The sequence below is a fragment of the Paramacrobiotus metropolitanus genome, unplaced genomic scaffold (assembly GCF_019649055.1).
Source record: "Paramacrobiotus metropolitanus isolate TYO unplaced genomic scaffold, Prichtersi_v1.0 Parri_scaffold0000011, whole genome shotgun sequence".
In the NCBI taxonomy this organism is placed as follows: Eukaryota; Metazoa; Tardigrada; class Eutardigrada; order Parachela; family Macrobiotidae; genus Paramacrobiotus; species Paramacrobiotus metropolitanus.
In genome coordinates, this window is record NW_026570231.1 from 364254 (window position 1) to 389836 (window position 25583).

Below are 25583 nucleotides of genomic sequence, written 5' to 3' on the forward strand. Positions count from 1 at the left end.
CCTCTAGCTAATCTAAAATATTTACGAAGAATTGTAAGTGGTCATTACACCGCACCGTAGTTGGACGTCCTCCCGCGGTGATGCACAGTCAGTGTACAACCATGTTATTATCGAATCCATATTATTACTACGTAGAGACGAAAGTGTTGGCAAACGCGAGAAAGTCGCCAGGGAAATAAATTCGAGAGTTGATATTGGCAACGAAGTGAAAAGCTGCATATGAGCATTGGGTACGAGATATCTCTGTCTTATACAGATACAAATCGGTGCGACAAGTAATAATTTTTAATTTCAAAATGAGTTCTAGCACTGCCAGGTATTAAAAATGTACAATGCATTATATGAAACCCATAGCGCTCGCTAACCCGTAAGCACTTAATTTCCTGTTACATGTATCGTTATTTTTATTTAGAAAATCAGTTTTCGTTGTGATTGATACCTTACATAAGATTTAGCAAAAATTAATTGCTTGGAGGAAACACAATTGTAAATCATAGGATAAACATCCTTCGGTTTTTAGGATATGCGGCAGCTATAGATAATTCAGTTTTGTAAACCTGGTCACAGAATACATACAAGGGTGGTAAATGCGAAATAAGTAGAAGCCGCACAATCTATTTAATTTGGGTAATACGAACCAATTGTCAGTCGTATTATGGAGCATTGCCCTTGGGCGCCGAAGGAACCACTGCTATAGCCCCGCCTCCCCACCGGCAACCTCAAAGCGTCTATCCTGCCTGCATCTTTTCAATTTCTCTCAGCTTGGATAGTTTTAGTATGTGTACAGTAGAGTGTCTACTGTGTAATAGATCCAAGCTCCTGGTTGCATTTATTATACTGGGAACAACTGATCTCTAAACCCTGTCCGGAATCTCTGTTACAGATATAAACGCGCAGTAGCTGGCGCAAACGCAAAGCGAAAGTCATTTGCGCACTCAGTGGGCAATGATCATGGATATGATGCGCTGTCAGTTCGGCCAAGCGATTATCCATTATTGCCGCATCCTTTTGGCCGGAGCCTAGTCTCGTGCATCTGTCGCTTCCGCTGCCAGCCGAACAATAAATGCCGTTGTAAAAGTCCTTTTTAAAAACACGGACCAGCTTACGACGCCCGTACGACATTGCGCCTGGATATTAGCCTTAGTGTCGGATAAGTGGGGAAAGTGAACAATCTCTCAAAGTCAAGCCGGTGCTAACGTCATATGTATAAAGCATGTATGCGGACATCTACACACTATGATTAAGCCGCTTTTTTTCATCCCCATGCAGCGCCAATATTAACCGGCGTCCAGCTGATGAGAAGCTGTAATCTGTCTCCTGTATATACATCGCCGAGCTGGTTGTGTTAGATTACTCGTGCATTCAATTCCAGGATTTGGCACATGGATTTCGACATTGATCCAGTGCGCATATAGCGGTGACAATTGATTCATCTTGGCTCAATCTGCAGCGCGGTTTAAGAGGGAATTCGCACCCAACTTCCGGTTGCGCTTGCCGCAAAGTGCCAACCAGTCTGATGACCTTTGTATAGTGTGACAATGGCCATCTTGGCCTGAATGATTTTTGCCACTGAAAAATGTTTTATCAACATTTCAAGCGTTTTGTTATTCCGTAAAACCCGATCCCTTATATAACATAGGAAAGCGTGCCAACTGTTTTTATTTGCTGTATAACAGGAAAGCTGGAATGTGCTCGCCGTTGTATGGCTCATACCATGGATGAAATTAATTGCAACGGTGGATATTGTAAATTATTTTGAGGAGAATGTTGCCAGAAGGATTTTTTAATCATCCCTGCTTGATAATTTTTGCTTTGGTACAAAGTGTAATGCCGTTCAGTGAGCGAGAACGCATTTCCCGGTACAAGATTCCCAAGTATCCCCCGGTTATATGGTTTCCGGAATTCCCTATGTAAGTCATAAGTGTACAGTCTGCACAGTTGGCTAAACTGATCTACATTGCAAAATTTGACTAACTTGTGGCATGAAAGTGAAGTATTATAGAGAAATCTATAACTAAGCTGTCAAAATATCAATATTTGCTCGCCAATAGCTGACCAGTGAAAATATTTAGTTTGCTATTAATGCACATATTCCTGATTTTGGGGTAAGAGCTTGCATATCTGGCATGGACGAAACGTACGTATCCCTTACGCAGAAATGTAGGTTAATTTATTGAAGGATTGTTTGCATAAAATCTCAATAGCTTTCCTGCAGTATACATGTACCTGATCCCAAAATGGCATCTGCTATTGGTGTTAGTATTCGCGAAGGTTTTGGAATATTTGATTAAATTAATCTACAGTGACCAATCTCCATGAGATTTTCGTGGGAACTTGGTTAGCGGTGTCGGCAGTACAATAATGCCGGTCATATATAAGGGAAGTATGAGTGTGTATACAGGAATGAATAGGTAAAATTGATGAGACGACGGCTATTGAGGATTCGGCCATTTATCCTTATGTACTCTTCCTTTCCACCTTATTGCTCATCTAAGATGGCCGGATACATACTTATGCTTGGGCACAGAAAATATTTTGACAATACTCATGCATGAATTAGCCTTTTTGCGGATATTGTGGTCGGACGCAAATAGTTATTAAACACACATGTTCCATTCAGCCGGTCACATAAGCAATATTTTTCCTCTTTCGTCGATAAATGTATGTGCAGCTGAGCTGTATTCCAGTCAGACCACTACTTTTGCGCACGGTCAAACGACCGGCACAACCGACTTGTATGTGCAGACAGGGCTTGTATTGAAAAATGGATTTGAAAAGACTTAGTAAAGTAAATCATCGTCGCTTTCATGACCACAAAGAATTTTAACCAAGAGTGTTCCGCTTGAAGCACGCCCGAATCCGCTACTTCGTTAAGTATTTAGCTTTCTTCACGTTTCTTGCCCGCGAGTATGACACACTTATTTGCAGCACAGGACTGCCGCGACTAAATAACACAGATAGTTTCACAACAGTACGAAATAAAAAGTCGGTTTTTGAAAAATGCAGCAAACTGTGTATAGGAAAAAATGACGTCAGGTGAAACGTGTCACCGTAAAAATATTCGGGATATACAGCTGCACTGCAATGTACGTATTTGACCAGACTGGAAAAATATAATGGTGTGAACATGCAAAAAAATCATAATCTTCTTCTTTTAAAAATCACCAAAGCCAGACTGAAGTACCACAGCAAGATTTTTCCGTTGGTACGCATATTATACAAATTTGTAAAAATATCTACAATTGCTGTTTTTGTATACCATCTGATCGGTTTGTGTAGGAGTATATTTAAATGATTATTTATTTTGCGTCATGCACGTAATAGGCTTTAAAAGCATTTTATCATTATGGGCTTCACTGCTGTATAATTCTGCGCACAAGCCGTCATTACCATTTTAAAACCAATGTGGATGGAGGCCGGGTGATAAATTGTACGCACATAATATACGAGCGGTGGCCGGCATTTACATTCGTAATATGGCCAAACGGGCAACTGTAACACTTGCCAATGGGCGCGAAGAGGGCAAGAAACAGGAGTATGGGGGGTATCAATTTCCAGTATCGAATATTTCTAGTGGACTGTTTACAGTCAGTGATGGATGGAATGGTTTGGACATTTTAACGTTTGGGGTGTTATGTTTACGAACAGGGGCGAGAGATGACCAACGTGGGACGACTTAATTGTTGCCAGTGCGAGGGAATACTGCCACGCGACCACAGCGCGCCGTCATATCTGCAGTATAAGAGTGTTAGTCATCAAACGATGGCTTATCAGAGTAGAGGATCCTTAAGGTCAGATTAGGGACGTGTGGGAGCCGGTCAGGGGAGGACAAGGGCCGGCTGGTAGCCTTCACATTAGTCCAAAGTAAATATCATATAATGCGAATATGCTGCAGCAACTTGTCCATATCATCTCTATTAAAATCCCCGTAATGACAGTGCGCTTCGAGAATGATGTGAAATTGGCCGCTGTACAATATTAGCACAGTATGCATATATATTGCATGCATATACGGTTGATCCGTACAAGCTGCGCACACTCAAATGTGCTGCTGATCAAATTCACGGCTCCGTAATGCACCGGAAAAATACTGGAGTGCATCCAAGGGAATAGAGATAGTCCAGGATGTTGCTCATGTGATTGATATCGTCTGTTGATCTTCCTCTTTCCAATCAAATTCCTTCCTGACAGAATGCATCTGTCAACAGAAGAGACTTACATGTTGTTTTAAGCTGACTAATGTTGTCGGCTTTGTTTTCTACTGAGGATTTGAGCAGTTTGTGCTCGACAAGCGTGTCGCCGAGTTTTAAGAAGGAGAAAAAAATTTAGCATCGATCAATAGTTGAAAACTTATTTTAGCCTTGTTGAAGGAACAAAGTAATAAAGATTCGATAATGTTTAACATGAATACAATGACCGTGAATATCCGTACTTCTATAGCACAAATAAACAGCGTAACGCGTCACTGAAGCCATCTTCCTTTTTTTGCTATTATTTACTATTTTGTTTAACGACGCATGTTACTAAAGACCCGTTTATTACAAGATTGTTTTACATGAGTATAAATGCTCGTAAACTGACCAGCCGGAGTGTGAAATCGGTATAAATTTCAAAATGACAAATTTGCTGAAAATTAGTGTATCAAGTCGAAGTCCAGATCAAATGATCTATTTCTTTGCAACTACTAATTGGCAGTGAGAATAACGGAAGGAGGAGTAACCGATGATCGATTTTATTATTGTGTGTATATTGCATCACACTTCGCAGCTTGTCAATATGGCACAAAGCAGAGGGTTTTCATTTGCTTACCGCTGATAATTTTTAGGTACACACCAGAAAACTGCTGCACATTTAGTCGGGCGTCTATTCTGTTGATAAACAGGAATGTTTGAACAAGCGGTCATCGTTAAGTAGGAATAGTGTAAAGTGGGTGCTTCGGGTGCTTGTGGACTATTGTGGTAATTAGGCCAAACCAGCTCTGCAGCTTCCCCGTGCATTCTTACAGATAAATATGCCAAGAGTGACTTTTCATAAATTATTAGCCCATGCGCACAAAGTGGACTGGACTAATTGCTTTTCTTAACCACTTGGCCGCGGCTTGTTGATGCCTTAATGTCGCCTGCCGAGCTAATTAACTATTCATTGAATTATTCATCCATTAAAAATCTCATAAACCCTCTCTCCGTCTGACCACTGACCGCTGAGTGGACAGTGGGCAAAATGCATGTTATTTATTGACGTACATGAGCAATTTAAATTATTCAAAGTATGAAGATGCCCTGTAGGCTTTTTTAACTTAGAGTATGCATTTTTCCGGTTATCGGTGTGTATACCGTGCATATTTAAGTCCTAATTGGCTTTTACTCTTGTCAAATGATCAGCGAATGTGGGTATAAAGTTTTTGATGACCATCGCCGAATTGTCAGAAGGATTTTACATCATTCGGCGCGAGAACGATGCTATCAGTTTGACAGGCATCATCATGACGGCTCGGGATGGTCATTTTCTTGTCTTATCTTGTTATAGGTTTAATAATCGAACGAATCCCGCCAGGATCGTCGTGCAAATGCATGACTCGTTGGATTTCTTCTGTCCGGATTATATTAATTCACAATACCAAAGCTTTACGGGATCAAAGAAGCATGCCAGTCCCAGTGATTTTTACGGTGCCGAAGAAATTTATATGGTATGTACAAGTACAACGCATGTACAATGCACAGTAAGTAATTAAACTTCTGCCTGCATCCATAGAAGTACTGTATTGGTATACCTTTTACGGTGTAAAAGCATTTTCCATGGTATACACTGAAAAGTTTTAAATTTTAAAAATTAATGTGGTTATGATTGTCATAATAATTACTGCCCTCTTTTAAACAGCTCTAGTTGAAATAAGTGTATACTTGGAAGAGCTTCGAAGATTTGAAAATTACTCGAAATCCAGCTTTGTAATTTTAGCTCTCTGGGCATACAGGCGTTGCGTGTATGACCGGTCGATTGTTTTTTATGATCAATGTCCTTTAACCCCGGCAGTTAATACGATTTAGCATCATAAAAATGGAAATTGCTGTTTGTTTATTAGTGTCACCAAACGAGCTACTTGTTGGGGTTCTCCCCTAAGAGATTTGCTGACCACTTAACTTTTTTTCCAAAAAACTTTCGCTTCCAGTCGGCGCGTTCCTGTGCCATTAATTGTTGAATAAGATGGTTTATGGCTATTTTGCTGTACAGTGGCTACACACTGCAAGTGTGAGAAAGAATAGCAACACATCCTAAAGCCGCTTCGATCTGTTTGTCGGGTGACTGTGGTGTGGCCGGCATAGCAGCCGCGCGGACACTGGGCCGGTTTGGCACAATCCAAATTAATCCTTCTTGAGCGTAAATTCGTCTGATTTAAAACATTTTTCAAGAGGATCAGCCCTGACCCCAGAAAGCCCTTTACAGGCCAGGGGTCATTCTGATCACAGATTCAAATCCTGGGTGCTCCAATTTCCTTAACGCATGCGGCGCATGCACATGCCCACGCTCTATATAAAGGAAAATTGGACGCTGAGCGTTTAGGCTGGTGGAAATAATATGCCGCATTTTAATTCTGTCATCCAATATTTTACAGGTGGATGGCTCCGACTATCAATCCTGCTTCAGTGCGCTGACGGGGGGTCGACTGTCCCGTAAGCACGTCCGCTTATTATTGCGGTGTCCAGGGAAAACGGCGGAGACCGGGATAAAAGCCAAATACCAGTACACTGTCTCGTTCCGGATGTTTTCGCCAGTGCCTAAAGGCCCGGAATTCAACTGTAATCAGGAATATTATTTCCTGGGTGAGTTTTAATCAAACTGGACAGATGTGTAGCATCATCACTGGAAGGAGCGAAATGGATCGTAAACAGGCCACCTCATCTATATAATTACTCTTGCATGGGTTGTTAGGGAGAATAACATACTGAATTTTTTATGTGATCCTAGCGCGTTTCTCTTGTGCTCCACTGTGTGCATGGCTGGCCGTTCGATTAGGTTGATATGGTTTACAGGAGCCCAGTGACACAGCAGGCCCTAATTCAGATTAGATCTTCAGTATTTAAAATCTCCCACCGGTGCTTAAGTTGATAATCTGGCAACCGGCAAATTTCTACGATTGTTTATCTTGTTCCTGCACACAAATGCGGGACTGGTCAACACATTCGAAAATTGGGCGTCTTTCTAATTGCTATAATGGCGCCACCTGACTTACGTTTCAGAATCCGTTAAAAATCATTTTAAAAAGCAATATGCGCAAGCGCTTAATGACTGTTTCTGGTTCAGGGAATTTTCAAAATTAAAATGAGTGTCTCGTGCGTTTTATTACAACGAAAAGTAAATGACTGTACGAGAAAGAGATCGTTTTAATTATGGAGGAGTTTTAATCTTTTCGTCGTCACATCGAAAAATGTTTGACTGTAGCTGTGTGTTAATATCGGGGCGTGGAATTAAATCTCGACAATTGAGCCTCTCGTTGGCCAAAATCAAATTAGACACCCAGAAGAGAATGCGGTCATTTTCAATCAGGCGCATTCACGGCTGGAAGATGACCACAACCCGCAAAACGCATTATATCCAGCGCCGGGGAAAATTGTCAGCGTAACGAATTTGCAAGCCCATCGAAATATCAGATGGCGCAGCGCATATCGACAGAAGTGTTCATTATCGCCTGAGTGACTTTTTAAAACCCAACCGCCTGCAACACATTTTCTCTGGCTACTGAAAAGTGAACCGGCTTCTGCGCTCGCGAACAGTGCAAAGGGATATAACGGACACACTGGCACAGTACTGTCCATTCGCTGAGCGCTCTTGTTCCTTTTCGGTCCAGTGCACCGGGAACATCTGACCCGCTTTGTATACACTCCGTGCACTGGCTGCACTGGATGCAACGGGCGCGCGCACCGCCCCGATAATACAGTCGGTCTCCTTAACTTTCTGACTTTCGGGAATGGCATTGTTAACACACACACAGATGTACCACCCTCTACGAAACGCGATCTCTGACTGCACGGATAATTAATCAACCGGAAGAGAGCTAGCGAAAACGATGCTTATTTGATGCAGTTGGTCCAGGCAAAAGGGACACACAGCATTAATAACCTATTTTCCCCTTGCATGTCCACCGATACAGACCCCTTTTGTGCGAGCTGCGGCCAGCATCGAATACACTGGCCGCAACTAATCAATTACCTCCGCTACTGCACACAACGAATCCCTTCCAAATTCTCCGGCTGACTAAGCGAACTAATAGATTAAGATTAACATGTTTACCCGTTGAGCCTTTTCAAAGAGATAATCATGGACGCAGAATATTTTAATTACCCACTGCACTCCATCCATTAATAATACCGTATAGTGCGTATAATATCAATACTTCTGCACAATATCCACTAGCATCTGTTTTATCCAGCAGTTGCCTTCCTGCTGATAAAAAGCCCTCATGGTGATTGTTGGCTTATTACAGGTACTCTGCCGGGACACAATCATGATGAGGAAATGATGGAAAAAGCTTTGTGCTCGACACAGGCGCTGCGTCTGCAGATTTTCGTATCGTGTTCAGGTATACACAACCAATAAGGCATAAATAATATGGACACCGCTATGTTATATTAACCTTAAGCGGATTACGAAAGAATAATCAATGTGAGAATTGTGGCTTAACATGACGGGAGCTGGTCAAGCAAGACTAGGATGAATTTACAGCTCACTGAGAAGACTAGCGTATAATTCACACAGATAACTCAAATTAACAAAGCAATCTTATCAAGCGAAGTTGATTTTTATTGTTTTTTACAGCTCTGCTGCATCTGACAGCACTGTTTTTTGAATAATGCCAGTTTATTAGAATTAAGTTATTAATGTGCTATTTGAATGAACTGAAAAGTTTTCCTTGTCCGCCGAATGCGTTACGCTACAGAAGCACATCTGTTACGACTATTTTTACACAGATATTCCAAGTCGGCATCTGTTGGACTCGTTCTCCTCACCCAACGTAATTCAGCTCGACAGGCCCGCTCAACCTTTAGAACTGCAAAGTGATGCATCAACAGCGTCGTCAAAAATTCCGTCATCATCATTTAAACCGGATCTATCCGTCCGTGTAACAACAACATCCACCGCCGTCGCTGCAGCAGCATCCAGTCCAGATGAAAAATCCCAACCACCACGCCCAGCTGATCATGTTCCTTCCCATAGAAAATCTCATTCCCGTGGATCGTCCACCAAATCTCCTCCCGGAAATGGCGGTCTTTTTATTGCCGCCAGCGATAAAAAGATCATGCGCAGTGAAGGGAACAATAACCGGCATTCCACATTGCGACGGCAGCAGCAGCAGCAACGTCACTCCACAACAGTGAAGCCAGCGGCGGTGTTCACAATCAGAAGTTCCCCAGTTGACGATAGTGATCAGGATGATGATTTTCTCAGTGCCACCACAGTGGCCAATATCCCGATACAGACAACGTTGAAATCAAAACCGTCCATCAAAGCGCCGGCTGCGTTTTTTGGCAGCTCATCTAACAGCGCTTTACGACCGCGTTCCGTTTTGTTAATATTATGTGACGCAAAGTATTGTATAAATCCTTTATTCGCACTTATAATATTTTTTATATGGCTCAACCGAGTATGACTAGAAGTACTTCTAGTGCGGTTTAAATATTTTATTTGTTGTTTCTGACATTTTCCGCTCAAAAATATTGCACGACTGCCGCTGTATCTCATCATGTTAAGGTTACGATGGACTTTTAATGGCGAATGTAAAAACTGATAAAAAGAGTAAATGGAACTATATCCTATTTCTTTGTAAGAAAATTGTAAGTAAATTCTGCGCGTCACATAATGACATGCATAAACTTCCGCCGCAATAATAAGTAATAATTTACCCGTACTTCTGAACATCAACCAGCAGATTTCACTGAATTTGTTTACTTCAAATTGCTGTTTGCGTAAAGGATTTTGTAATGAAAACAAGTACAGCATTATAAGACAGCTGGCGCAAGAGGAAGTTTACACATATTGTTTTAAAAAGCAGTATTAATTAATGTTGATTTGTAAAACATAAATTCGACTTTAAAACAAAAAGTTTTTTTCTTTGCTGTAAAATTGCAACGCACATCCGCTTTAGGTTGTAACGTACGAGAGTGCGAAATCTGATATTAGCCAAAGCGAAAGTTGTGATGGGTTGTTTATTAATCAAGTAGAAGCACAACGAAAACAACTGCAATATTCATCTTGCTGATTAGTTAGCCCAATCAATACGTACGGTACTGTACAACCTATATGCTGCATAAGCTTTTATTTCCGTGTATGGATTTCTAACGAGATTGCGATCGATCATGGATACTGTAGCTGCTTCGAAAACGTTTAACTGAATAACAGGATCAAGTAATTTTGGTAAATAATTTGCAAGACACACCACATACGTATTCCTCAAAAGTCTGCTCAGTTTCTCCAGTTCTCTTGTTTTTCAATCCACAAAATTAAAATTTGTGGCGCCCGATTGCGTTTGTATAGTGATTATGAATTCCTTTCGTCCAGATGATACAAGATCTCAACCAAAATTTATGTATATCACATAAAATGAAGAATTGGGTAAAAATAAAGAATGAAATGAATATTTGAGTATGTGAGTCTCATTATTTGCAACGAAAAACTTCAGGATGAAGCGTTTTTGTTTCGCAAAAAACGGTTCTTGCAGAAAGGAAACAACAGAGAGGAGTGTAGCATCTGCATGAACCGTGCAGCGTGCAGTATGCATGGGTCAGTAAAATAAGATTTTGCATGAAACAACATTATACATTTCGACGGAATAGTACTCTGTAGGTGAATCGTTTGAGCAATTGATTCTATGAACATTGTATAAACAAATACACAAAGTAATTTCTTGTTTTACTACTCGCACTCAGAAATATGTATCAAATCGAACAAACTTACATGCTCTGATAAACTGTTAAAATTTTTTGAAAGCTCACAGCGCAAGCAACATATGCGTCATCTACAGTACATAACGGAAGATATGTATACGTATATCTGCAGTATATCCAAACCATCCTTGTCCAACGCCATTGAAAACCAACCTAAAAACCTTCACAATCGCAATTATGGTACGCTCAAGTGCATAATGCAAGGCAAAACAACGTGAGTGAATAATGTAGGACAACCGGGTACTTGCAACTGTCAAAAACATGTAGCCATTAAAGGTCACATACAGGTGAAAAGAGGACGCTGTCATAAAAATGACAATTGTCGATATCAAGCGCGACCGGTGCTCATTTCCGGTCCACAAACAGCAACGCGTGCAGCAAATCAGCGATTATGTCTAATATTTCAAATCAGTAGATCCCAGTCTGGTGCTTGACTGAGCGGAATGTCCTCGCCATTCTCCTCCGGGGAGGTCTTCTGGTCGGCATCCGTGTGCTCAACATGACCACTGCTTTCTTCCTCCGTCGCCGGGTGATCGTTACCATTGGTCAATTGCTCACCGTTATGGTGATGATTTTCCGGCATTTCGGGCTCATCTTCCGACAATTCATTTTCATGTGCACTGCTGCGCTCATGCTGGTCGGATGTCGAATCATGATGCTCCGTCTCTTCGTCCAGCGAGTCATCGCTGCGAATCACTCTCTCCTCCTCCGCCACGTGATAATGTCCATTGTGTTTCAGTGGCATGCTTTCCACTTCATGAATTCCTGAGTCTTCATTTACACTGTTCTTAAATTCATCATGGTTTTCCTGTACAGTTTCGTATTGTTCTTCATGCGCTTCCATGAAGGGATCTTGGCGGAAACGGTTGGGTCGCACGACCTTTTCATAGCTGACACCGGATTCGTTCTGGACGTCGGCGGTGCGATTATTGCCATTCGGTGTACCACCTTCAGCCAGAAATAATTCCTTAGCCTTCGCTGCGCGCTCGGGGTCGTATTCTCCATGCTCCGACGTCATTATGTTGGACCGGAAAGCCCCGATTTGTGGACGGGAGATGCGTAGCTGCTCACGCATTTCTCTCGACAGACTACGAGCAGTCAGACTGGCGTGGATCTTCGGCCGGGGTAGTGCCCGATTAGCCGCCACATTCTCCTGGAATTTGGCCTTATTGAACACCGGCAACGGCTTGCGGTCTTTGTCGGGACTGGGCGTGATGGCGCTGTCCGAACTTTCTTCGGAAAACGCTCCACCTATACAAACAGATAAATGAAATTTGAAAGGTTTGTGTGGGTAAAACGCAACAGTGTATATACTATTACAGTACAAAATATCATTTCAGATGTCTGTCTTTGTAATCTACTCGTAAGCAGCAACTCCGAAATTCCAAATGAATAGTTTAACGTGTTCGCTCATGCGAAATTTGCGAAAAGGGAATATTAATGCCAGTTATCGTCGGTAACAGATAACGAAGAAAAATTGTTACAGTTTAGTTAATTTACATATCGAGCAACATCACGCTCTAGCCGGTTGAACGTGTACAGTACAGTTGTAGATGGATGGCCTTTCCGCTTGATTGGTAAAATCAGACTGCTTAATTAGCAGATCAATGTTCGATTACGCATGAGAAGTTCAACGAGGTATGAAACACGAGATAGACCTTCGTCTACCGGTAGTCAGCTTCCGGATACCGCGAGACAAAACGCGGTCGCCCAATCATAACACATATGGAGGAAACTGAGCGATACAACCAATTAAAGCCTAACATGGAAGCGGTAATAAAAATATATAGAAAATATTTAACACTTAGTAACATAAAAGTACACATATGTCTTATAACAAATTAAGTACGTCGCCGTAGAAAAATCTTTAGTGATGATTGCAAGGCTCGGATACAAAGAAATGTACAAACGAAAGATTATCTTGACTGTGAAAATCTTTATTAGATTCCTTGTGGGAATACGTATTGAAAAACAATGCTTCAGATGCAGACAGTACCGAAAACAGCAGACGATGTAATCTCGTTAATTAGAATTAAGTCTATAGATTTATAAACGCCCAAGTTCTGCTAGAACCACATATACGCATCAAACTAAAAGGTATGCGCGCAAGGTATGCTTATATCACTCAACTTTAATTTACAATTAACAAGTTTATTAACTACTCGTACATGTACCGATGTACGTACCCGGCTATATTGTAATTATGCCTACAGACGACTTACTCAAGCGGCGTGGCTGACCATTTTCGCTTGGCTTGGGCTTGTCATTCTGAAAACGTGACATCAGTGATTTAACGGATGGTCCATCCTGCGGGAAGTCTTGGGGTGTGGAAGTCATATTGGCATATGTAACCACGGTTGACTGCTGAACAACAGGAAGGGATATTCCAGAAGCCGGGAGCGAGGTGGGCTTTCTGCTATCGGGCGATACTAAAGGACGTTGTGGGATGAAATCCTGCTGGACGTACAATCGAGTCACTAACGATTCGACCTGCTTAGTCTAAAACAACAGACAAAACACTGATTTGTAATACTTCCACACATGGCTGCAGCCGACAAGGAATGCCGCCTGCTGGGTCTAAAAAGTCATAGTGCGCCTAACTGATAGAGGAAGCACATTGTCTGAACAAAGTGGACAACAGTTGAAATTACACGCCAACACATCAAAACATCAGCAACAAACTCGCACTGGTAACATCCTCACGATAAGGTCGACCCCCAAACCTGAACAAGCCCGGCCCGGCGTCTACATCTGCTCCGATTTCACGGTCAGCAACCTCGGTTTACATATATTACTGCTGAGATGACCGCTCATTATTTCGGGCAGCTTAACTGTTTTATCACCTGTTTAGCTAGCGCTTAATTGGATGAAATACTAAAAAACGATTTCTGCTAGACAATAAACTAGATCGCGTTGTATACCAGCTCAGATGCATTTGTTTCTCTAATTAGTCCTGATCAATCGCCAAGCAGATTTACAAAACGTGTACAAATTGTAACAAGAGCCGGTTTCGATATAGTTTATTAGTGCCGATATTAACATTTAAAAATTAATTTTCTTGGGCATGGAATATTTTTGGTAAACAGGTTTTTATTGCACTACAAATATTTGGACGTTGAATCGAGTAAAACTAGGGCAAAACGTCATCAGAGTTAGTTATTAAAATTTAATTTACTTAGTTATTTAATTGTTCAGTTACTGGAATGCTGCACGACCCGATTAGTGTGTTCGGGAGAACCGTAGAATAAATACTCAGCAGCTGAATGGAGCTATCAAAATGTTTCCGTGCAGTAATAAAACACTGTTGGTGCTCAGAAAGCTAATAAACTAAAACTAAATAATTACTTACAAATACAAAACAAAGCTCCATGAGGGAAACTACGTTACGGTTTTGACTGCACTTTCACCAACAAAAAAGCAAAAAAGCAGTGACTCCTCAAAACTTTTTCGAAAAACTCACCGATCGTTCAGTGGCATGGATTTCCGATGCTGTTAGGATAACGGCAGACTCTAGCCGTTTTAAATCGCTTGGAGTGCACTGCTGAACCTCCTTTAGTTCCCTGCTTAAAATATCAATACGGCTGTCCAACTGTTGTAGCCGGTCGGCTGTGCGATTTACCTGTTCGAGACAAATAATTATCTATTCAGAAATATCATGTTCGCTAACAATCGCCACTGTATTAATCCCGCCGTATGAAGGTCAAAACGATAATAGTAAAGTATAATCTCATCATATCGAAATGATAGCATATAAATTCACTACAACGGTTTTTATATTCCTTCGTCACGAGCGCATAGAATTCGTATCGTATGCTGAATTGCGCTTATCTTTCTGCGAGTAATTTGTGCGCGTAATTGTAATTGTACACACAAATTTAAATCTGACATGAATCGATGGCAGCAATATAGGTGAAAAATGCCGCACAAGCTTACAGGCTGCAGGCTTTAAGTGCCTCCCGTTCTATCCGCAAAGTGCGGTAAAAGAATTTAATTTTTGTGCAATAAAAATTAAAACAGCAAGAGCAGTCAGCATATGCTGCATCAAATACAAATACCTCATATATTCGCATAATAACTAAAAAATTAAGATTTCGGGTTTCCGTTTCCATAAAGCAACAAAAATGCATTGACTTCCGTTTATGTTGCCATTTCATGTGAGCGCAAGAATTAGATTCACCGAAAACGTGTAAGGTGATAAATTTAATGTTATCGTGTACACTTTACTTTTCTTTAGCAATAATAATAGCGCGTTTTCTACCGGTACTTCACCATGCTGCAGCACAGGGACGATTAAATACAATTACATTCTTATAGGTCTGCCTTAAAATGTAACTGAACGTACAAAAAAACCGTACAAACCTTTGAGCGCGATAACACCAAGCAAAATAATCAAAATATCTATTCAAATGTTATAAACGACGACTAAAAACACGAACCAGTATATAAATATTTATCCGGCATTTAACGCAATGCGATTCCTAGTCCCCAGATGTAAGTTCGGTGTATCGTGTATGCAAGGCAGTTATAAGTTCCCATAAGCAACCATTAGGCAGATGAACTGCCTCTGGATTGGCAAATTATGCGCACTGCGATTAAGTAATTTCCAATCAGTAATTAATTGACAATAAAAAACGTTGTTTATGGCCTTAAACGTATGCGTTATTTTAGGTGGTCAACAGTTAGTGGAACGGCACATGGTCAAATGTACACGCACATCCTTAGCAGCCACCTGCGAGCGCACTGTACAGTGTACACAACACGCGTACTAAAATGCCTGATAATTTCGTTAATGAAGCAAGTCCGTAGCACAGATAATTCTTCCCAAACAAGTTGACGTCTTTCGTTGTGCGCAGACACAACAGTAAACAAGGCAGCGAACTAGACTAAACGCTCAGTGTTGTCAGTTGTTGTTTTTCAATTCAACTGAACTGTTTATGCCATTTCGGACATATTCGTACACATGGGCTACCGCCTGATAAACATCGATATCGATATTTTACTTATTGTTAGAACAACTCACAATGCTTTTAAATGCATTTTGATTCTAATCATCAATGAACAGCGGCGGTGTACATATCTACAGTTACATTTGAGATGTTAAGATGGATCTTGCACGACGGGCACACAGTAAAATTAAATTACTTATTCAACGCATTTCGAATACAAACTTTGGACAGTACTTTTTTGAATATTTAATGTTAATGACACCGAACACCGCAAAAATCATACCTTCCGCGATCCAGATACATTACGGAATGTTCTTTAAGATTTCTGTGCGTATGTGCTGTTCTTAAACTCGGATTCTTAACAATGCCGCAGTTTCTTCTAAACACTGTACATCGTTTAAAAAATCGTGCGTGCAAAAGCGGCAAAGCCTGTTATTAACTTATAGACTACGAGTACATATTTGCAAAGGCTGGTCAACGGGGAAACGCGACATCCATCCTGGGAACGGCACCAGCCTCGGCTAATTAATTTAGATCAAATGTTTTCTGTAATTCGGCCGCCTGTTTCCGCTGTTTGTTAAATTTGTAATGTAATGTTTCTTTTGTGGCTGTTAGATATGTTTGTATTCGCTCATCAATAAAAACCAACATAGCGAAAAAAAGGCTGGTATACAATAAGTTTTTCATAGATTTTATTCGCTACACTGATCACACTGCTTTGCGGCTACCGCGCCTACCACCGAATTTAAAATTAGCTGAACTAGTGTACTGATTAGAGTATCTAAACTAATATACTAACAAAATACAGTAATTATTATGTTGACTATTTCATACTTGGTAAACATCTTGCAGCAAAAACAGTCAGTAGTATATTAGAACAAAGTTATTTCATGAATCCAGCGCAGATATTACATCTATTACAAGTTAACTTATTGGTGCCAAAAAACTTTGATACTTTAGCCAGTGAAGCACAGATCGAAGCTGCCCGACACAATAAGTTTCCTCAGGAAACTGCAAGCCACCAAAACGAGCAGTCACAGGGTACATACCTTTTCGTCAATGACACTGCTTGGTGGGACAAGCGCGTTTCCGGATCGTCCCGTCAATACACTTCTGCTACTCTCATTGGCTGTAGCATAGGTAATATTCCCATTATAGTACGCTCCTTTCCCCAAATATTCATTTGTTGCAACACCGGGATCTTCTTCAGAAAAATCTCTTAATCCATTTGCCAATACGGCATCGAGCGTCCTCGACCGGTTGTCCAAGCGGCGGCTCAAATTGACGCCCGAATACGGATTATTATTTTCATCCATCACAATAGCTTTTGTCCATTTGGTCTTCTCCCGGCTAGCAACTGATTCTCGGCACTCCACATCAGTCGTCGGTGGCGACGGCGGCTTCGGACAGTACGTATCAAAACTAATAGTTTCCGGTTGATAACTGTTTTCACTATCCGACTGGCCGAATGATTTTTTAAACACCACGTTGATTTTTTCCGAATTGATTTGTCTGGACAGGACGGTGATGCTAACCGAGTGTCGATTAGGAGGATTATCATCCGTACGGCATTCACTTGGACACGGATAAGATGTTCGTTGCGGCGTGTGCTGCTGTGGCGAAGTGTCAGGATACGATACCTCAATAACACTCAAATGTGCGGGACTCCCCACCGGTGCCGCACGGGGATTACTGTCCACTCGAGTGAATTTACTTTTTCGAAATTTGCTTTCGATACGGTCAAGATATTCATCGACGATGGCTAGCTGCCGCTCAAGCGACGACATCTGTAAAATATACTAGCGACATTATATTATGGAAATGGAGATATAAAAAATGTACGGATTATCTCAAGGCACCACTTGCGCGTTCGTTGAGGGGGAGGATAAAATGCTAATTTCGGCTAAATACCTGTGTAGCATTATTCAGCATCTCTTCAGCGTTATTCAATATCTGCTCCTTAGTGTGGGCCAGCTTTCTATCGAGATTTTTCAATCTTCCATCCACTGACAAGCGATTGTTGGCTAATTCATTAGACGACAGGACAATGACGGATGCTGAACATGTCGTTTCACCCAATGGATTTGTGGCCAAACAGCGGATATTGCAGGAGCTGAGCAGGCGACTTCCGTCAATAAGCAGCAACCATTCTTCGTTGCCAATATGCTCTGTGAATGAAATTAAGCTGTTGGTGATCGAATTCGATTTACGTGAAACAAAACCGCAGAAGACTTGCGCTTTACGCCTGTTTTATTACAACATAGCATTTATGAATGACCTATCTCAAAACCAGAATCCATAGGGGATATTTTTCGGCCATCCACGAAAAATGTTAGGATAGGAACCGGATGTCCACGCACGCGACAACTCAGTTCGGCGTCGTCTCCACGGATAATCTCCAATGGTTCGAGGCAGAAAACGAATTCAGGAGATCTGGGATGCAGACGAGATTCTAAATTGACAAAACCAAGGAACTTTTATTTCGACTAAACGATAATTAATGTAATACTACTTGGTACATACATATTTAACCTTTTATAAGCAACCTCACGATAACTGATTATGTATTAATATTCGACCTGATAACTATGTCTAGCAAGGTGCAATTAAGCTTGTGCGGACATTTGTATGTATAGATCTATCATACATTGTGCAACACAAGCAGATAGTAAAACAATACCGGTATGTAGTACATTTACATTACACTGCCGCAAAATGCTATGGAGTCTTAGAAACAAAAGCATATAAACAAAACATAAGAATTCTTTCACAACATAAACCCACATCCAAAAGATTTACTGTTACAAATGCCACTTTCGACAAAACAGCGGTTTGACGCAATGAAATCGATGTCAATAGCTTGCATAAAATTTTAACAGGGTTTGCCAGGGTGTTACAAGATTACAATTAGTTCATTAGCTTCGCTTTCTACGATCCATTTTTTACGTTACTGTGAATGGTTGAGCGCGATTTTACAGCGCCTCTTTGTTTAAAATGATAAACCTCAGCCTCTTGCGTTTACAAGCATAAAACTTCCAGTCTCGTTGAATTAGATTATAAGAGTAACCCAACAGATACTGTGATACATTAGCTGATCCGTCCTGCATGCAGGACGGCATTTCTTCTAGACTTGCGCAAGTCTAGAAGAAATGCTAGGCATTTAATTAATGTAAGCGTATGCCAAACTTAACAATAGAATATTTACTATACCGGCGCTGATTATTATCAGTTATTTCTTTTAAAAATTTGCTTTAAGCTCGTTTTTCCCCGTGTGCGAGTTCTAAATGCAAATGTAAACGCACACGTTTATAATTTCTCTGCATATTTATAATTATATGCAGAGTAGTGTATGTTTTATTCTTTGCAGCAAGTACAGGCAATCTTAAACCTACAATTAAAAAAACTTTTAATTTTTCTTTTATCATTTGTTTTACCACACTGTAAGATGGTCCAAGGTTGGTTTAAATATTTTGATCAACCAAACGGTTTTAGTATTTAATCGATTTTATTTGCCTTTTCATTATTTTTAAATGAACGCGACCAGGATTATACCCGATGTCCATTCAGTTCTGCATGTTGCGATGATGTTGGGTTACGCTACATATATGCATTTGTTTATCTCTAACACAGACGTCATTTTAACATACCTCGCACCCGTAGCTGGGCTCTACTTTCCGTAACCACATCTTCGGTGTAGGCAACACAGCGGACGGTAGCTGAATCAGCGAACGAGGTGAAGTAAATTTCCAGAGTGTGCTTGGTTCCCTGTCGGTATGTCCGATAGCGACCGGTATTGTCCACACTTTTTTTCCCATGAAACCAGGATACTGCTAAGGCACTTCGTCCCATCAATTGACAACTGAAGCGAGCCACTTTCCCAACACCAACCGTACAGTCGGTCAGTTCCATAAGAAAGGCAAGCTCATGGAGGGCCATGTTTTCGGAATGACAAATCAGGCTTGACTCGGAAGATACTATGGAACATCCATCAGAGAGATCCGACATTGCGTCCATATCCCTACAGAATAATCCCTTACATTATTTTACGAAACAATACTTTTGAAAAATCCTAAACAAAAAACTCGATGCCAGTAACTGTAATAATAAGTACTCGTACTGATGCTCATGCTATTCACCTTACACTTTATTTTTCTTTCATTTGCTATGTTTATTAACGAAACAAAAGAAAAATTTTAGTACTCTGTAGAAGCCGTCTAATATTTTTCTCCTTTCTTTTAATTTTTCCCGTTTTATATTAATTTTAATTCCACATACTGTAAAGCTATCGCAGGAAGAAATTAGAAGTACTGACTCAGGTAATCACGCTGATATTACGGTATGCTTTCCCTTCAAGTTGCATGTGAATCGTATCTCTCCTCCGCCTAACAATAAGGTAGTTATCGAGCCAGGAACGATGTGAATATGTTTTCTATGACCATTCCAATGTGTGGGAATCATAATTTTACTGCAGTTTTTTCGTAGCAGAACATAAAGTTGCACGATAAGTTGCTATCTGCCTAGCTGTAATAGCAGGTTCACATGTAGCGGAAATCAGATAGCAACGTTATAATCATGGTTTGTCGCTCGTATTGATAGGTATTTCTTTTTTTGGCAATATGTAATAATGCCCGTATAATCCGGACAGTTACTTTGTAGCAAAAAACTGCGTGCATGCAAATTGCAAATACTGCGCTTCTAATTGTATGGCGCAGCCGAGACACTTACCGATAGCCAAGGCGTGGCTTCATGGGAACGCTTGGTACTGGTATAACCATTGGAACCCGATTGACGTGCACATTCCGGATATTAGGTCCCCACAGCCAGTTGTCATATTCCCACTGATTTTCCTGATCCTTGCTGTGATGTGTTTCTTCTTTTGAAAGACAGTCACTCACGTCGTTATATCTCAGAAAGTCGTTGTCTGGATCCGATGCACTGTCCGGATTCGGTGTACAGCAATCCACGAGTCGAGAAAACAAGTCAATTGGTTCTTCAGAACGACTGCCCTCCGGACTGAAGTCATCCGAATGGAAAGCTGAATCTGTCGGACTTTCTTCGAGTTTAGTGGATTTTTTTACACGACCATCGACAACCGTGTCGCCGTTAATACTGTCCACTTCCCCGTCAGAATACTGATCGAGCGGTAGTTGTAATGCCAAACGTCCATTAGGATTACGCTGACTGGACAGCCAAAGATCCGCGGCACCGCAAACTGGGTTCAACTAAACAGACAAAGAAATAAAAATCTGTTTGACCAGGCCGGATTAAGAGCCGGTACTGTTAGGTTAAGCTCATAATTTTCCAATATCCAAATTTACTAAATTCTACCTGTTGAGCCAGTTCGTCTAATGAGGCGGAATTAGCATCCCGACAGGCAACCACGATTTCTGACCGCAAGAGAGCCATACTGGTGATCAAATTTCATCTATTCCATTCATCGGTAGGACTTAATTCTGCAATCACGATAATGTTTCCGGTTTGTGGGCAATATTCGAAATCTGCCTTTGTTAATACAAAGTCTAATTGTTAATACAAAATAGCTTTGTCCTATGTATTGTACGAGTATTCCAGGCATATGCGAAGCAAGCACAGTTCGTTGATTCAATTAATTAACAATACCGAAATACGCACTATGAATAACTAACTTGCGGTTTAACAGTGATCTCAGCTAAATTTATCGTAGTAAACAACTTTTATGGAGATCCATTAACCTTATGAATAACTTATATAGAATACACAGAAGGCACGATAAAATTACACTTCGCAAATGCCGACTGACAACAACAGATTGAGGATAGCACTCAAAGGAACATGAGTATCTGCGAAACACCGAACAAAAAAACCATCTTAGTAAATGTCAAGAACCAGTAAGCGATTTCATGTATCGCACCACCTAATTCATACCTTTATGACACCTGGAGATTAAAATGATCGAAACTTATTAGGATATTGAATAGGCATCAAACTGCGCGATTAAGCATACAAGTAGGGCATGGCGTGAGCCGATATACAGTATATGTTCTCACATCTGCCGAAAAACACTTTACTCACTGCACCGGAACTACGGAAACATCCATAAATTACAAAATTCACTTACCGCTCACTCTTACAACTACGATTCAGACACTGAAAATGCACACCATAACTCTAACGAACTCAATAGTAATAAAATATTCAGGATATCGTGAGAGCGCGGAGGGAGAATCGTCATAGTTAATATTGTCGAAATCGATCTATATAAAAACAGATACCATAATGATTCGTGATAGGAGCACAATGTTTTTATATTTCGCCGACAGATTTCCAATACATATTGCGAGATGCAGAAAAATGCAATACGAACCTAGCTAGCTACGCAGAAAGTGAATGCAAGGATCAGATTGTTATGCAATAAGTCCGATATATAAAAACTCCATAAAAATGAAATATTTTATTTTGTTATCTCTTAACTTCCGTAGTGATGTCAAAATGCCAACGAGCGCGGTATTATCAAAAGCATCTTAAAGTCAGGTAGTGGGTTATGATGGATACGGCACCAGAGTGATTACTTTGTCAACACTCCAAATGATCAGCGCGTACTAAACTACGAACTGTGAATACACTAAAAAGGTACCGGCGGTAAACTTGACCGTCAAAAATATTTATCCGAGTCGTACAGCTGCCTAATGAGAAATGCTAAAAAGATGACTTTGGGCAAGAAGATTCTGAAAAGAGGTGCTGCCTGCTATTAATAAAGCAATACCAAAGTATACCAATGAAGTGCCGCTTTTTCCGTCTTTTATGAAGTGTCAGTTAATAGCTTGGTCATTTGTTAAAGCTGCCGTAAGCATAACCGCATACTCGAAGCACACCGCGATTCGAGCAGTCAGTTGCAATAAGCAAATAAAAACGATCAGACGATGAAAACTTAAAAAAATTGGTACCTTCGACATACCATTTTAATGGAAGGTCGCAGATTGCTGTGACTGCTGCGAAGCGGTGTATTGCTGACCACTTTTTCATGTCGTCACTTCAGTCACTCAGGTACTTTATAGCTAGGTACTCACTCTTTCTCGTCAAACAGTGTTTTATGATTATGCCTGTAACTCTTATTGACAATAACAAAAAACCATGACAAAACATTATCAGGAAAGAGTTTTCAGGACTGCAATACATATAAAACCATCAGTTATTTATTCATAGCATTTTGTATAGCAAAGTGTGTAATTGTTGTGTGACATTCAGCGTGCCAAAACATAATCTTTAGATGTACGTGTCAATGCAATTTAAGCAAATTTTTTGTGTCTTCGCTTGAAAACATTTATTATTTTTATTTTATCGAGTTTTTTTCAAAAACGTTGTTGCGTTATAACGGCGAAAAATTTTACACTCAACAAATAGGGTAGTTGCGGAGTTGTAATTAATGTTTAGGCAAAGAGCGGAGCATGAGAAGCTCGAGCAAACTAGATCAAAGAAAAAATAGAGCAGAAAACTTCCCAAAATTGACTATTCTGCTTAATGTAACTACGAAAGACTGCAATGGGCGTACGTCGTGCTGGCATCATATGCTTAATGTAATGCATTGGCATTAAATCAAAGATAAGAAAAAAACAGAGCTAGGAAAGAGCTCCCATAAAAGTTTGGATTTTTTATTATATTAAAGACATGCGATCCCGCAAGTACTTATTTTTTTATTAGACATTTTTTAAAAAGGAAGGAAATAGAAAAACGCACAAATCGCGCATTATTTTTCAAATGCCTTTGTGGCAGTGTTGGTGTCGTTTAATAATACCCCACGTACAGAGTACAACAGGCGTATATCAACAACCACGAAATGTCGAGCATTGGCATTATCCAACCAAAAACAGTAGTAAGTCCATCTGCGAAACTTTTGCATGACGCACACTTGAAAGGCCTTGGACAACCCTTTTAATTACTCTAAACCGGACTGTTATGGCGGACAACAGCACTGGCGACGCTTTATACTGGAAATAAGCTAATAAAGGTTGCAACACCGCGTCTCTTGTAAGGAAATAACGTTTCATGTTGCCGGACTTTGCCGTCGAACATTACGAGATGTATGGAAATGCTAATAAATTTATGCGACGTACCGGAAACTGTTCTTGACAGCAGAAACATGCGTACCGTGCATACGACTTGCATGCATGGAAAACACCGTAGATGTACCGTATCCTAATGCATACCGCGCACAAATGGCAACGAGATAAATTTAAGTACTTATCGTATTCGTAGTTTCGTACATAATTACTGTATTCGTACATGTTATTGCTTATGGTATAATTCGCGTAACTGTAGTGCAAAGACACGGATATTATATTTTTAAAATGGTGCAAGATAGTCCATTCCTCTAACGATAAGCAAACGTCAAGCCATTTCCAGTTTAAAATGTTTTACAAAAATGTTTAATCAAAAATTAACAAGATGTACTGCATATAGCTATGTACATGTACACCAAGAGCAGAACTATATACTCGTTAATGCAATAGTACATGTAGGAGTACGTCAAAATTTATTTAGATTTCTCTATAGAGTTATAACTCCATAATACGGATAGGCATAACCGTTATACGACATACATACACTCAAAGCAACGATCTCGGTTCACACATGCAGAAGAACGCTTGCGACATTAGTAGAACAAGTCGAAATAAACTTCAGGACTTCCAGAAAATCAAATTTTATTCGAACTATATGCTTAAAACATTTGACATTTCTTTACCTGGATGAACTGAGATCGCGTAATTAAACGCTTTCGTCGAAGGAGATGCGAGATAAAAACTGCAGAATTCAAGCGAAGCAGCATATGGAACCGGCAGTCAGCGTATAAGGTTTTCAAATATAAGGGTCGAAAAACTCGCGTTCTGCATTTAAACATCCAAACACTTGAAAGAAGAGCCCAAGGAACTAGAAAACCCAGACAAGAGAGCGATTTTCGTTGGGTACACACTTGTACCCATTTAAAGTACAGCCGGAACGTAACGGTCGTAACCGGCGGGCAGAACTTGACATGGTTGGTTTGCTGATATTGTTGATTGGGGGGAAAACAGGAGAGATAATCATTCCAGCTCACGCAGGAAGGGTCCGCAAAGTTCAAAAGCTCTCAGGCATTGATCCCGGCTGCCTGAGGCCGCGTCCAGGCAATCGATGACGCTATACAAAACGAAGTTGCCAAAAAAGAAAAGCGACTGTAATTTGCCGTCTACGTATATAACGCAAACGCACAGCCGGACTGCATCACTGCTGCCATCAGCGCAGCAGACAATCTAGCCACGCACCGGATCGACACTATCTGAACAATCAAACGGAAAAGCTCCGGAAAAATCACTGCAAATCGCTACCCATCATAAATCAGAGGAAAGATCCCTCTTAATCCAACACACACTGACTCGCTCAAATTTGATAGAATATAAACGCTGCAGCCCGGGCCAGAAGCAGTTCTCTTCCCGTGGGAACCATTACGCCCAGGCAACGCCCGTCGTCGCTGGTTTAAATTTGTTGCTGAAGGGAAATGAGATTGCAGGCCTATATCGGACCATCCAGTGTTTGTTCGCTATGGTAATTTTATCTAACCATGCCAACATGTCATCCGGTAGTTACAATAATAGCCATTCCCGAATGCGATAACTGACAGAAAACTGTATCCATTACCATCAAATATCGTGTTGTCACTGCAAACAATGTTGTCACCTAAACAAACCCA

At 40.7% G+C, this 25583-nt stretch overlaps 2 protein-coding genes across 3 annotated transcripts; one reads left to right on the plus strand and one right to left on the minus strand.

Annotated features, from left to right (window-relative positions):
- The first annotated feature begins 806 nt into the window (after positions 1 to 806).
- Positions 807 to 9762, plus strand: LOC129583632 (uncharacterized). The gene is made up of 5 exons (XM_055475518.1): positions 807 to 1910; positions 5527 to 5686; positions 6611 to 6818; positions 8480 to 8575; positions 8964 to 9762. Exons 1-5 carry the CDS (start codon positions 1765 to 1767, stop codon positions 9641 to 9643), a joined length of 1290 nt encoding a protein of 429 aa, XP_055331493.1. The 5' UTR covers positions 807 to 1764; the 3' UTR covers positions 9644 to 9762.
- Positions 9763 to 11032: 1270 nt separating this feature from the next.
- On the minus strand, positions 11033 to 25171 carry LOC129583666 (uncharacterized). Of its 2 annotated transcripts, none has more exons than XM_055475560.1 (10): positions 24603 to 25171; positions 21212 to 21336; positions 20609 to 21105; positions 19531 to 19901; positions 18162 to 18335; positions 17795 to 18051; positions 16933 to 17670; positions 14398 to 14556; positions 13160 to 13436; positions 11033 to 12188 (listed from the first exon to the last, which is right to left on the minus strand). In XM_055475560.1, exons 2-10 carry the CDS (start codon positions 21287 to 21289, stop codon positions 11341 to 11343), a joined length of 3399 nt encoding a protein of 1132 aa, XP_055331535.1. In that variant the 5' UTR covers positions 21290 to 21336; positions 24603 to 25171; the 3' UTR covers positions 11033 to 11340. The 2 variants fall into 2 exon arrangements, with proteins under 2 accessions (XP_055331535.1, XP_055331536.1); XM_055475561.1 differs by lacking the exon at positions 24603 to 25171 and adding an exon at positions 21981 to 22162.
- Between the last annotated feature and the right edge of the window lie 412 nt (positions 25172 to 25583).

Excerpts from the sequence above, each read along its gene's own strand:
- LOC129583632 (XM_055475518.1), top strand. The coding sequence starts at position 1,765 with ATGTTGCCAGAAGGATTTTTTAATCATCCCTGCTTGATAATTTTTGCT. Across the intron at positions 6,819-8,479 it reads TCAGGAATATTATTTCCTGG|GTACTCTGCCGGGACACAAT; the intron begins GTGAGTTTTAAT and ends GGCTTATTACAG. Across the intron at positions 8,576-8,963 it reads GATTTTCGTATCGTGTTCAG|ATATTCCAAGTCGGCATCTG; the intron begins GTATACACAACC and ends ATTTTTACACAG.
- LOC129583666 (XM_055475560.1), bottom strand. The coding sequence starts at position 21,289 with ATGGCTCTCTTGCGGTCAGAAATCGTGGTTGCCTGTCGGGATGCTAAT. Across the intron at positions 13,437-14,397 it reads TCCATGCCACTGAACGATCG|ACTAAGCAGGTCGAATCGTT; the intron begins GTGAGTTTTTCG and ends CTGTTGTTTTAG. Across the intron at positions 12,189-13,159 it reads TGGTCAGCCACGCCGCTTGA|GTGGAGCGTTTTCCGAAGAA; the intron begins GTAAGTCGTCTG and ends CTGTTTGTATAG.